Raw genomic sequence first — 12,500 nt, 5'->3', positions numbered from 1 at the left:
TCTGGACCGCTGCACGGTGATTAGCTTCACGCATCTTCTGGCTGTGGAGATGACCCTGACAACACACACACACACACACACACACACACACACACACACACACACACACACACACACAGACACAGACACAGACACAGACACACACAGACACACACAGACACACACAGACACACACACACACACACACACACACACAGAGAAACAGACAGAGACAGACACACAGAAAGACAGACACACACACACATAGCTTTTAGACAAGTGTTGTCACGATACCAGAATGTAGCCTTCGATACCGATCTTAGGTTTAGTATCACGATACTCAATACCAAAAACACTATTTTTTAAAGAAAACAACTAAACTGGATGTTGTAAATCCACAACAATGCTTTAATCCACATCAGGGGACCACTTTTGAGGTCTGGGAAAAATCGAAGACATTTGGGTTTTGCAGTCACCTAGCACTGGGGTTTTTGTTACAGCACTATTTTAGACACCTTCAACAAGTTAAAAGGGATCCGTCGGGATTTTGGCAAAGAGGCCCTTTATCTTCTTCCCCCAGAGTCAGATGAACTCCTGGACACCTTTTTTTTTATGTCTCTGCGTGCAGTTTGAAGGAAGTTGCTAACTAGCGCCAGCGCAAATCGCTAACTAGCGTTAGTGCAATGACTGGAAGTCTATGGGGTATCTGCTAGCATGCTAGCACCCCATAGACGCTAGTTAGCATTGGCTCGCAAAACGACCTCTTAACTCCACAGAGAGACATAAAAATGGCGTCCACGGGTTCACCTGACTCTGGGGAAGTAGACAAAGGGCTTCAATGCCAAAATGTCAAAGTATCCCTTTAAAACTACTGACTCAAATTACAACCAGCTGTGAGGAAACAAGACACTGTTCACCCAAATGACTTCCCACGCTCTCTCTCTCTCCTACCTGTTGAGCGTAGTAGGAGGCTAGGTCTTTGCGCCCCTGCCTGTAGGCCTCTCCTACCTGTTGAGCGTAGTAGGAGGCTAGGTCCCTGCCTGTAGGCCTCTCCTACCTGTTGAGCGTAGTAGGAGGCTAGGTCCCTGCCTGTAGGCCTCTCCTACCTGTTGAGCGTAGTAGGAGGCTAGGTCCCTGCCTGTAGGCCTCTCTCCTACCTGTTGAGCGTAGTAGGAGGCTAGGTCCCTGCCTGTAGGCCTCTCTCCTACCTGTTGAGCGTAGTAGGAGGCTAGGTCCCTGCCTGTAGGCCTCTCTCCTACCTGTTGAGCGTAGTAGGAGGCTAGGGTCCCTGCCTGTAGGCCTCTCTCCTACCTGTTGAGCGTAGTAGGAGGCTAGGTCCCTGCCTGTAGGCCTCTCCTACCTGTTGAGCGTAGTAGGAGGCTAGGTCCCTGCCTGTAGGCCTCTCCTACCTGTTGAGCGTAGTAGGAGGCTAGGTCCCTGCCTGTAGGCCTCTCTCCTACCTGTTGAGCGTAGTAGGAGGCTAGGTCCCTGCCTGTAGGCCTCTCTCCTACCTGTTGAGCGTAGTAGGAGGCTAGGTCCCTGCCTGTAGGCCTCTCCTACCTGTTGAGCGTAGTAGGAGGCTAGGTCTTTGCGTCCCTGCCTGTAGGCCTCTCTCCTACCTGTTGAGCGTAGTAGGAGGCTAGGTCCCTGCCTGTAGGCCTCTCCTACCTGTTGAGCGTAGTAGGAGGCTAGGTCCCTGCCTGTAGGCCTCTCTCCTACCTGTTGAGCGTAGTAGGAGGCTAGGTCCCTGCCTGTAGGCCTCTCTCTACCTGTTGAGCGTAGTAGGAGGCTAGGTCCCTGCCTGTAGGCCTCTCCTACCTGTTGAGCGTAGTAGGAGGCTAGGTCCCTGCCTGTAGGCCTCTCCTACCTGTTGAGCGTAGTAGGAGGCTAGGTCTTTGCGTCCCTGCCTGTAGGCCTCTCCTACCTGTTGAGCGTAGTAGGAGGCTAGGTCTTTGCGTCCCTGCCTGTAGGCCTCTCCTACCTGTTGAGCGTAGTAGGAGGCTAGGTCTTTGCGTCCCTGCCTGTAGGCCTCTCTCCTACCTGTTGAGCGTAGTAGGAGGCTAGGTCCCTGCCTGTAGGCCTCTCCTACCTGTTGAGCGTAGTAGGAGGCTAGGTCCCTGCCTGTAGGCCTCTCTCCTACCTGTTGAGCGTAGTAGGAGGCTAGGTCCCTGCCTGTAGGCCTCTCTCTACCTGTTGAGCGTAGTAGGAGGCTAGGTCCCTGCCTGTAGGCCTCTCCTACCTGTTGAGCGTAGTAGGAGGCTAGGTCCCTGCCTGTAGGCCTCTCTCTACCTGTTGAGCGTAGTAGGAGGCTAGGTCCCTGCCTGTAGGCCTCTCCTACCTGTTGAGCGTAGTAGGAGGCTAGGTCCCTGCCTGTAGGCCTCTCTCCTACCTGTTGAGCGTAGTAGGAGGCTAGGGTCCCTGCCTGTAGGCCTCTCCTACCTGTTGAGCGTAGTAGGAGGCTAGGTCCCTGCCTGTAGGCCTCTCCTACCTGTTGAGCGTAGTAGGAGGCTAGGTCTTTGCGCCCCTGCCTGTAGGCCTCTCCTACCTGTTGAGCGTAGTAGGAGGCTAGGTCCCTGCCTGTAGGCCTCTCTCCTACCTGTTGAGCGTAGTAGGAGGCTAGGTCTTTGCGTCCCTGCCTGTAGGCCTCTCTCCTACCTGTTGAGCGTAGTAGGAGGCTAGGTCCCTGCCTGTAGGCCTCTCTCCTACCTGTTGAGCGTAGTAGGAGGCTAGGTCCCTGCCTGTAGGCCTCTCCTACCTGTTGAGCGTAGTAGGAGGCTAGGTCCCTGCCTGTAGGCCTCTCTCCTACCTGTTGAGCGTAGTAGGAGGCTAGGTCCCTGCCTGTAGGCCTCTCCTACCTGTTGAGCGTAGTAGGAGGCTAGGTCCCTGCCTGTAGGCCTCTCTCTACCTGTTGAGCGTAGTAGGAGGCTAGGTCCCTGCCTGTAGGCCTCTCCTACCTGTTGAGCGTAGTAGGAGGCTAGGTCCCTGCCTGTAGGCCTCTCCTACCTGTTGAGCGTAGTAGGAGGCTAGGTCCCTGCCTGTAGGCCTCTCCTACCTGTTGAGCGTAGTAGGAGGCTAGGTCTTTGCGTCCCTGCCTGTAGGCCTCTCCTACCTGTTGAGCGTAGTAGGAGGCTAGGTCTTTGCGTCCCTGCCTGTAGGCCTCTCCTACCTGTTGAGCGTAGTAGGAGGCTAGGTCTTTGCGTCCCTGCCTGTAGGCCTCTCTCCTACCTGTTGAGCGTAGTAGGAGGCTAGGTCTTTGCGTCCCTGCCTGTAGGCCTCTCCTACCTGTTGAGCGTAGTAGGAGGCTAGGTCTTTGCGTCCCTGCCTGTAGGCCTCTCCTACCTGTTGAGCGTAGTAGGAGGCTAGGTCTTTGCCTGTAGGCCTCTCCTACCTGTTGAGCGTAGTAGGAGGCTAGGTCCCTGCCTGTAGGCCTCTCCTACCTGTTGAGCGTAGTAGGAGGCTAGGTCCCTGCCTGTAGGCCTCTCCTACCTGTTGAGCGTAGTAGGAGGCTAGGTCCCTGCCTGTAGGCCTCTCTCCTACCTGTTGAGCGTAGTAGGAGGCTAGGTCTCTGCCTGTAGGCCTCTCTCCTACCTGTTGAGCGTAGTAGGAGGCTAGGTCCCTGCCTGTAGGCCTCTCTCCTACCTGTTGAGCGTAGTAGGAGGCTAGGTCCCTGCCTGTAGGCCTCTCCTACCTGTTGAGCGTAGTAGGAGGCTAGGTCCCTGCCTGTAGGCCTCTCCTACCTGTTGAGCGTAGTAGGAGGCTAGGTCTCTGCGTCCCTGCCTGTAGGCCTCTCTCCTACCTGTTGAGCGTAGTAGGAGGCTAGGTCCCTGCCTGTAGGCCTCTCTCCTACCTGTTGAGCGTAGTAGGAGGCTAGGTCCCTGCCTGTAGGCCTCTCCTACCTGTTGAGCGTAGTAGGAGGCTAGGTCTTTGCGTCCCTGCCTGTAGGCCTCTCCTACCTGTTGAGCGTAGTAGGAGGCTAGGTCCCTGCCTGTAGGCCTCTCCTACCTGTTGAGCGTAGTAGGAGGCTAGGTCCCTGCCTGTAGGCCTCTCTCCTACCTGTTGAGCGTAGTAGGAGGCTAGGTCCCTGCCTGTAGGCCTCTCCTACCTGTTGAGCGTAGTAGGAGGCTAGGTCCCTGCCTGTAGGCCTCTCCTACCTGTTGAGCGTAGTAGGAGGCTAGGTCCCTGCCTGTAGGCCTCTCCTACCTGTTGAGCGTAGTAAGAGGCTAGGTCCCTGCCTGTAGGCCTCTCTCCTACCTGTTGAGCGTAGTAGGAGGCTAGGTCCCTGCCTGTAGGCCTCTCTCCTACCTGTTGAGCGTAGTAGGAGGCTAGGTCTCTGCGTCCCTGCCTGTAGGCCTCTCCTACCTGTTGAGCGTAGTAGGAGGCTAGGTCTTTGCGTCCCTGCCTGTAGGCCTCTCCTACCTGTTGAGCGTAGTAGGAGGCTAGGTCTTTGCGTCCCTGCCTGTAGGCCTCTCCTACCTGTTGAGCGTAGTAGGAGGCTAGGTCCCTGCCTGTAGGCCTCTCTCCTACCTGTTGAGCGTAGTAGGAGGCTAGGTCCCTGCCTGTAGGCCTCTCTCCTACCTGTTGAGCGTAGTAGGAGGCTAGGTCCCTGCCTGTAGGCCTCTCCTACCTGTTGAGCGTAGTAGGAGGCTAGGTCCCTGCCTGTAGGCCTCTCTCCTACCTGTTGAGCGTAGTAGGAGGCTAGGTCCCTGCCTGTAGGCCTCTCTCCTACCTGTTGAGCGTAGTAGGAGGCTGGTCCCTGCCTGTAGGCCTCTCTCCTACCTGTTGAGCGTAGTAGGAGGCTAGGTCCCTGCCTGTAGGCCTCTCTCCTACCTGTTGAGCGTAGTAGGAGGCTAGGTCCCTGCCTGTAGGCCTCTCCCTACCTGTTGAGCGTAGTAGGAGGCTAGGTCCCTGCCTGTAGGCCTCTCCTACCTGTTGAGCGTAGTAGGAGGCTAGGTCCCTGCCTGTAGGCCTCTCTCTCCTACCTGTTGAGCGTAGTAGGAGGCTAGGTCCCTGCCTGTAGGCCTCTCTCCTACCTGTTGAGCGTAGTAGGAGGCTAGGTCCCTGCCTGTAGGCCTCTCTCCTACCTGTTGAGCGTAGTAGGAGGCTAGGTCCCTGCCTGTAGGCCTCTCCTACCTGTTGAGCGTAGTAGGAGGCTAGGTCCCTGCCTGTAGGCCTCTCCTACCTGTTGAGCGTAGTAGGAGGCTAGGTCCCTGCCTGTAGGCCTCTCCTACCTGTTGAGCGTAGTAGGAGGCTAGGTCCCTGCCTGTAGGCCTCTCTCCTACCTGTTGAGCGTAGTAGAGGCTAGGTCCCTGCCTGTAGGCCTCTCTCCTACCTGTTGAGCGTAGTAGGAGGCTAGGTCCCTGCCTGTAGGCCTCTCCTACCTGTTGAGCGTAGTAGGAGGCTAGGTCCCTGCCTGTAGGCCTCTCTCCTACCTGTTGAGCGTAGTAGGAGGCTAGGTCCCTGCCTGTAGGCCTCTCCCTACCTGTTGAGCGTAGTAGGAGGCTAGGTCCCTGCCTGTAGGCCTCTCTCCTACCTGTTGAGCGTAGTAGGAGGCTAGGTCTTTGCGTCCCTGCCTGTAGGCCTCTCCTACCTGTTGAGCGTAGTAGGAGGCTACGTCTTTGCGCCCCTGCCTGTAGGCCTCTGCAGCCTTGTTGAAGCTCTCCAGCTGTCTGCCTCTCTGGAGCCTGGCCTCCGCTCTGAAGTCTTCATACTCTGGGTCCTCAACGTCCTGGTACTGAGAGAGGGACTGGGGAGGGGCCACTGGTGCTGCACGCATCTGAGAGGGGTAGAGATGGGGGGGTAGAGAGGGGAGGGGGGGAGGGAGGGTAGAGAGGGGGAGGAGGGGGTAGAGAGGGGGAGGAGGGGGAGGGGGGTAGAGAGGGGGATGAGGGGGGTAGAGAGGGGGAGGAGGGGGTAGAGAGGGGGAGGGGGGTAGAGAGGGGGAGGAGGGGGGGAGGGGGGTAGAGAGGGGGAGGGGGGTAGAGAGGGGGAGGAGGGGGTAGAGAGGGGGAGGGGGGTAGAGAGGGGAGGAGGGGGTAGAGAGGGGGAGGAGGGGGTAGAGAGGGGGGAGGAGGGGGGTAGAGAGGGGGAGGAGGGGGTAGAGAGGGGGAGGGGGGTAGAGAGGGGGGAGGGGGGGTAGAGAGGGGGGGGGGTAGAGAGGGGGAGGAGGGGTAGAGAGGGGAGGAGGGGGTAGAGAGGGGGAGGAGGGTAGAGAGGGGGAGGGGGTAGAGAGGGGAGGAGGGGGTAGAGAGGGGGAGGAGGTAGAGAGGGGGAGGGGGTAGAGAGGGGGAGGGGGAGAGAGGTAGAGAGGGGGAGGAGGGGGTAGAGAGGGGGAGGGGGTAGAGAGGGGAGGGGGGTAGAGAGGGGGAGGAGGGGGTAGAGAGGGGGAGGAGGGGGGTAGAGAGGGGAGGGGGGTAGAGAGGGGGAGGAGGGGTAGAGAGGGGGAGGGGAGAGAGGGGGAGGGGGAGAGGGGGGTAGAGAGGGGGAGGGGGAGAGGGGGAGGAGGGGGTAGGGAGGGGAGGAGGGGTAGAGAGGGGGGTAGAGAGGGGGAGGGGGTAGAGAGGAGGAGGGGTAGAGAGGGGGAGGGGGGTAGAGAGGGGGAGGAGGGGTAGAGAGGGGGAGGAGGGGGGTAGAGAGGGGGGAGGGGGGTAGAGAGGGGGAGGGGGTAGAGAGGGGGAGGGGGGTAGAGAGGGGGAGGGGGTAGAGAGGGGGAGGAGGGGTAGAGAGGGGAGGGGGGTAGAGAGGGGGAGGGGGAGAGAGGGGGAGGGGAGGGGGGAGAGAGGGGGAGGGGGTAGGAGGGGGAGGGGGGAGAGAGGGGGAGGAGGGGGGTAGAGAGGGGGAGGGGGGTAGAGAGGGGAGGAGGGGGAGGGGGGTAGAGAGGGGGGAGGGGGGTAGAGAGGGGGAGGAGGGGTAGAGAGGGGGAGGGGGGTAGAGAGGGGGAGGGGGGTAGAGAGGGGAGGGGGTAGAGAGGGGGAGGGGGAGAGAGGGGGAGGGGGAGGAGGGGGTAGAGAGGGGGAGGCGGGGGGTAGAGAGGGGGAGGGGAAAGTGATATTAAAGGGAAAGGTTAGTATTTTACAACTTGATGTTAGATGGTTTATGGGCCAGGAGAAACAGCCACTACAAACTTCAGCTAACTTAAGCCACCGCTAGCTAGCGATGTCAGCTGATAGGGGTGTGGTAGGAGCATGTGGCACCTGTTTGAATGGAGGAGAAAGAGAGAAAGGGTGTGTTAAGTGTTGCCACGGTAGCAACAATTGACTAACGATACAACACCGGGCCCAGCGTCACCATACCAACTAGTATTGTGATGTCACTGCCACGGGTGAAATATTCAGAGGCCTGTTCGCCCCGGAGGCCTTTTCCCCTTTTCTAAACGTTATGCCAATGTGCTACACAAAACACCAGTGACTGATATTCACCTCTACTGAATACAACACATATTGAATTAACTACACACTGTTCACTGACATTCACCTCTACTGAATACAACACATATTGAATTAACTACACACTGTTCAGTGACATTCACCTCTACTGAATACAACACATATTGAATTATCTATACACTGTTCACTGAGAACTCCAGGATGCTGACCTAGGCAGAGTTGCAAAGAAAAAGTATTCCTCTGTCCAGTGACTGTGTTCTTTTGCCCATCTTCATCTTTTCTTTTTATTGGCCAGTCTGAGATATGGCTTTTTCTTTGCAACTCTGCCTAGAAGGTCAGCATCCCAGAGTCGCCTCTTCACTGTTGATGTTGAGACTGGTGTTTTGCGGGTACTATTTAATGAAGCTGCCAGTTGAGGACCTGTGAGGCGTCTGTTTCTCAAACTAGAGACTCTAACGTATTTGTCCTCTTGCTCAGTTGTGCACCGGGGGGCCTCCCACTCCTCTTTCTATTCTGGTTAGAGCCAGTTTGCGCTGTTCTGTGAAGGGAGTAGTACACAGCGTTGTACGAGATCTTAAGTTTCTTGGCAATTTCTCGCATGGAATAGCCTTCATTTCTCAGAACAAGAATAGACTGACGAGTTTCAGAAGAAAGTTATTTGTTTCTGGCCATTTTGAGCCTGTAATTGAACCCACAATTGCTGATGCTCCAGATACTCAACTAGTCTCAAGAAGGCCAGTTTTATTGCTTCTTTAATCAGTACAACAGTTTTCAGCTGTGCTAACATAATTGCAAAAGGGTTTTCTAATGATCAATTAGCCTTTTAAAATGATAAACTTGGAATAGCAAACACAACGTGCCATTGGAACACAGGACTGATGGTTGCTGATAATGGGCCTCTGTACGCCTATGTAGATATTCCATTACAAATCAGCCGTTTCCAGCTACAATAGCCATTTACAACATTAACAATGTCTACACTGTATTTCTGATCAATTTGAACGGTAGTGTATCTCTGGTAAGAACCAGGAAGAATAGAAGGTATCTCTGGTAAGAAGAGTCAGCAGGAAGAATAGAAGGTATCTCTGGTTATAAGAGTCAGCAGGAAGAATAGAAGGTATCTCTGGTAATAAGAGTCAGGAAGAATAGAAGGTATCTCTGGTTATAAGAGTCAGCAGGAAGAATAGAAGGTATCTCTGGTAATAAGAGTCAGGAAGAATAGAAGGTATCTCTGGTTATAAGAGTCAGGGAGAATAGAAGGTATCTCTGGTTATAAGAGTCAGCAGGAAGAATAGAAGGTATCTCTGGTTATAAGAGTCAGCAGGAAGAATAGAAGGTATCTCTGGTAAGAAGAGTCAGGAAGAATAGAAGGTATCTCTGGTAATAAGAGTCAGGAAGAATAGAAGGTATCTCTGGTTATAAGAGTCAGCAGGAAGAATAGAAGGTATCTCTGGTTATAAGAGTCAGCAGGAAGAATAGAAGGTATCTCTGGTTATAAGAGTCAGGAAGAATAGAAGGTAGCTCTGGTAATAAGAGTCAGGAAGAATAGAAGGTATCTCTGGTAATAAGAGTCAGGAAGAATAGAAGGTAGCTCTGGTTATAAGAGTCAGCAGGAAGAATAGAAGGTATCTCTGGTTATAAGAGTCAGGAAGAATAGAAGGTATCTCTGGTAATAAGAGTCAGGAAGAATAGAAGGTATCTCTGGTAATAAGAGTCAGGAAGAATAGAAGGTATCTCTGGTAATAAGAGTCAGCAGGAAGAATAGAAGGTATCTCTGGTAATAAGAGTCAGCAGGAAGAATAGAAGGTATCTCTGGTAATAAGAGTCAGGAAGAATAGAAGGTATCTCTGGTTATAAGAGTCAGCAGGAAGAATAGAAGGTAGCTCTGGTAATAAGAGTCAGCAGGAAGAATAGAAGGTATCTCTGGTAATAAGAGTCAGGAAGAATAGAAGGTATCTCTGGTAATAAGAGTCAGGAAGAATAGAAGGTATCTCTGGTTATAAGAGTCATTAGGAAGAATAGAAGGTAGCTCTGGTTATAAGAGTCAGCAGGAAGAATAGAAGGTATCTCTGGTTATAAGAGTCAGGAAGAATAGAAGGTATCTCTGGTAATAAGAGTCAGGAAGAATAGAAGGTATCTCTGGTTATAAGAGTCAGGAAGAATAGAAGGTATCTCTGGTTATAAGAGTCAGGAAGAATAGAAGGTATCTCTGGTTATAAGAGTCAGGAAGAATAGAAGGTAGCTCTGGTAATAAGAGTCAGGAAGAATAGAAGGTAGCTCTGGTTATAAGAGTCAGGAAGAATAGAAGGTAGCTCTGGTTATAAGAGTCAGCAGGAAGAATAGAAGATAGCTCTGGTTATAAGAGTCAGCAGGAAGAATAGAAGGTAGCTCTGGTTATAAGAGTCAGCAGGAAGAATAGAAGGTAGCTCTGGTTATAAGAGTCAGCAGGAAGAATAGAAGGTAGCTCTGGTTATAAGAGTCAGCAGGAAGAATAGAAGGTAGCTCTGGTTATAAGAGTCAGGAAGAATAGAAGGTATCTCTGGTAATAAGAGTCAGGAAGAATAGAAGGTAGCTCTGGTTCTAAGAGTCAGGAAGAATAGAAGGTAGCTCTGGTTCTAAGAGTCAGGAAGAATAGAAGGTATCTCTGGTTATAAGAGTCAGGAAGAATAGAAGGTATCTCTGGTAATAAGAGTCAGGAAGAATAGAAGGTATCTCTGGTTATAAGAGTCAGGAAGAATAGAAGGTAGCTCTGGTAATAAGAGTCAGCCGGAAGAATAGAAGGTATCTCTGGTAATAAGAGTCAGCAGGAAGAATAGAAGGTAGCTCTGGTTATAAGAGTCAGGAAGAATAGAAGGTATCTCTGGTTATAAGAGTCAGGAAGAATAGAAGGTAGCTCTGGTTATAAGAGTCAGGAAGAATAGAAGGTATCTGGTTATAAGAGTCAGGAAGAATAGAAGGTATCTCTGGTAATAAGAGTCAGCAGGAAGAATAGAAGGTATCTCTGGTAATAAGAGTCAGGAAGAATAGAAGGTAGCTCTGGTTATAAGAGTCATTAGGAAGAATAGAAGGTAGCTCTGGTTATAAGAGTCAGGAAGAATAGAAGGTATCTCTGGTAATAAGAGTCAGGAAGAATAGAAGACTCTCTGGTAATAAGAGTCATTAGGAAGAATAGAAGGTAGCTCTGGTTATAAGAATCAGGAAGAATAGAAGGTAGCTCTGGTTATAAGAGTCAGGAAGAATAGAAGGTAGCTCTGGTTATAAGAATCAGGAAGAATAGAAGGTAGCTCTGGTAATAAGAGTCAGGAAGAATAGAAGGTATCTCTGGTAATAAGAGTCAGGAAGAATAGAAGGTATCTCTGGTTTTAAGAGTCAGCAGGAAGAATAGAAGGTATCTCTGGTTATAAGAGTCAGGAAGAATAGAAGGTATCTCTGGTTATAAGAGTCAGGAAGAATAGAAGGTATCTGGTTATAAGAGTCAGCAGGAAGAATAGAAGGTATCTCTGGTTATAAGAGTCAGGAAGAATATAAGGTATCTCTGGTTATAAGAGTCATTAGGAAGAATAGAAGGTAGCTCTGGTTATAAGAGTCAGGAAGAATAGAAGGTATCTCTGGTTATAAGAGTCATTAGGAAGAATAGAAGGTAGCTCTGGTTATAAGAGTCATTAGGAAGAATAGAAGGTATCTCTGGTTATAAGAGTCAGGAAGAATAGAAGGTATCTCTGGTTATAAGAGTCAGGAAGAATAGAAGGTATCTGGTTATAAGAGTCAGCAGGAAGAATAGAAGGTATCTCTGGTTATAAGAGTCAGGAATAATATAAGGTATCTCTGGTTATAAGAGTCAGGAATAATATAAGGTATCTCTGGTTATAAGAGTCAGGAATAATAGAAGGTAGCTCTGGTTATAAGAGTCATATTTTAACTGTTTGAGCTACAGACAATCTGTTTTCTTTGCTGTAAAGCTGCCAGCCTGTCGTGAAGCTGGTCTTCCTCTCTGGCACTACTGTGTGACAGCAAACTTGCAAAGCCTCCTCAGACTGGCATGTGCTCTTGGTTATACCAGGCGAAATGATACAATGTATCAACTGTGGCTCTGCACTGCTCCAATGTATCAACTGTGGCTCTGCACCGCTCCAATGTATCAACTGTGGCTCTGCACTGCTCCAATGTATCAACTGTGGCTCTGCACCACTCCAATGTATCAACTGTGGCTCTGCACTGCTCCAATGTATCAACTGTGGCTCTGCACCGCTCCAATGTATCAACTGTGGCTCTGCACTGCTCCAATGTATCAACTGTGGCTCTGCACCGCTCCAATGTATCAACTGTGGCTCTGCACTGCTCCAATGTATCAACTGTGGCTCTGCACCGCTCCAATGTATCAACTGTGGCTCTGCACTGCTCCAATGTATCAACTGTGGCTCTGCACCGCTCCAATGTATCAACTGTGGCTCTGCACTGCTCCAATGTATCAACTGTGGCTCTGCACCGCTCCAATGTATCAACTGTGGCTCTGCACCGCTCCAATGTATCAACTGTGGCTCTGCACTGCTCCAATGTATCAACTGTGGCTCTGCACCGCTCCAATGTATCAACTGTGGCTCTGCACCGCTCCAATGTATCAACTGTGGCTCTGCACCGCTCCAATGTATCAACTGAGGCTCTGCACTGCTCCAATGTATCAACTGTGGCTCTGCACCGCTCCAATGTATCAACTGTGGCTCTGCACCGCTCCAATGTATCAACTGTGGCTCTGCACCGCTCCAATGTATCAACTGTGGCTCTGCACTGCTCCAATGTATCAACTGTGGCTCTGCACCGCTCCAATGTATCAACTGTGGCTCTGCACCGCTCCAATGTATCAACTGTGGCTCTGCACCGCTCCAATGTATCAACTGAGGCTCTGCACCGCTCCAATGTATCAACTGTGGCTCTGCACTGCTCCAATGTATCAACTGTGGCTCTGCACCGCTCCAATGTATCAACTGTGGCTCTGCACTGCTCCAATGTATCAACTGAGGCTCTGCACCGCTCCAATGTATCAACTGTGGCTCTGCACTGCTCCAATGTATCAACTGTGGCTCTGCACTGCTCCAATGTATCAACTGTGGCTCTGCACTGCTCCAATGTATCAACTGTGGC

The 12,500-nt window shown here is 51.8% G+C and overlaps 1 protein-coding gene across 1 annotated transcript in view; it reads right to left on the bottom strand.

Moving 5' to 3' along the window:
- Positions 1 to 12,500, bottom strand: part of LOC123487908 (NEDD4-binding protein 2-like) — a 19,282-nt gene that overhangs the window by 4,009 nt on the left and 2,773 nt on the right. Inside the window, exons 2-3 of the mRNA XM_045218884.1 lie at positions 5,567 to 5,752; positions 1 to 55 (exon numbers count right to left, since the gene is read on the bottom strand). The exon at positions 1 to 55 is cut by the window's left edge and continues 114 nt beyond it. Coding sequence (XP_045074819.1) covers positions 1 to 55; positions 5,567 to 5,752 — 241 coding nt within the window. The remainder of the gene's footprint in view (positions 56 to 5,566; positions 5,753 to 12,500) is intronic.

Source organism: Coregonus clupeaformis, unplaced genomic scaffold, assembly GCF_020615455.1.
Source record: "Coregonus clupeaformis isolate EN_2021a unplaced genomic scaffold, ASM2061545v1 scaf1873, whole genome shotgun sequence".
Lineage (NCBI taxonomy): Eukaryota > Metazoa > Chordata > Actinopteri > Salmoniformes > Salmonidae > Coregonus > Coregonus clupeaformis.
Note: the sequence above shows the minus strand (reverse complement) of the source record. Positions and strands in the feature narration are given on the sequence as shown.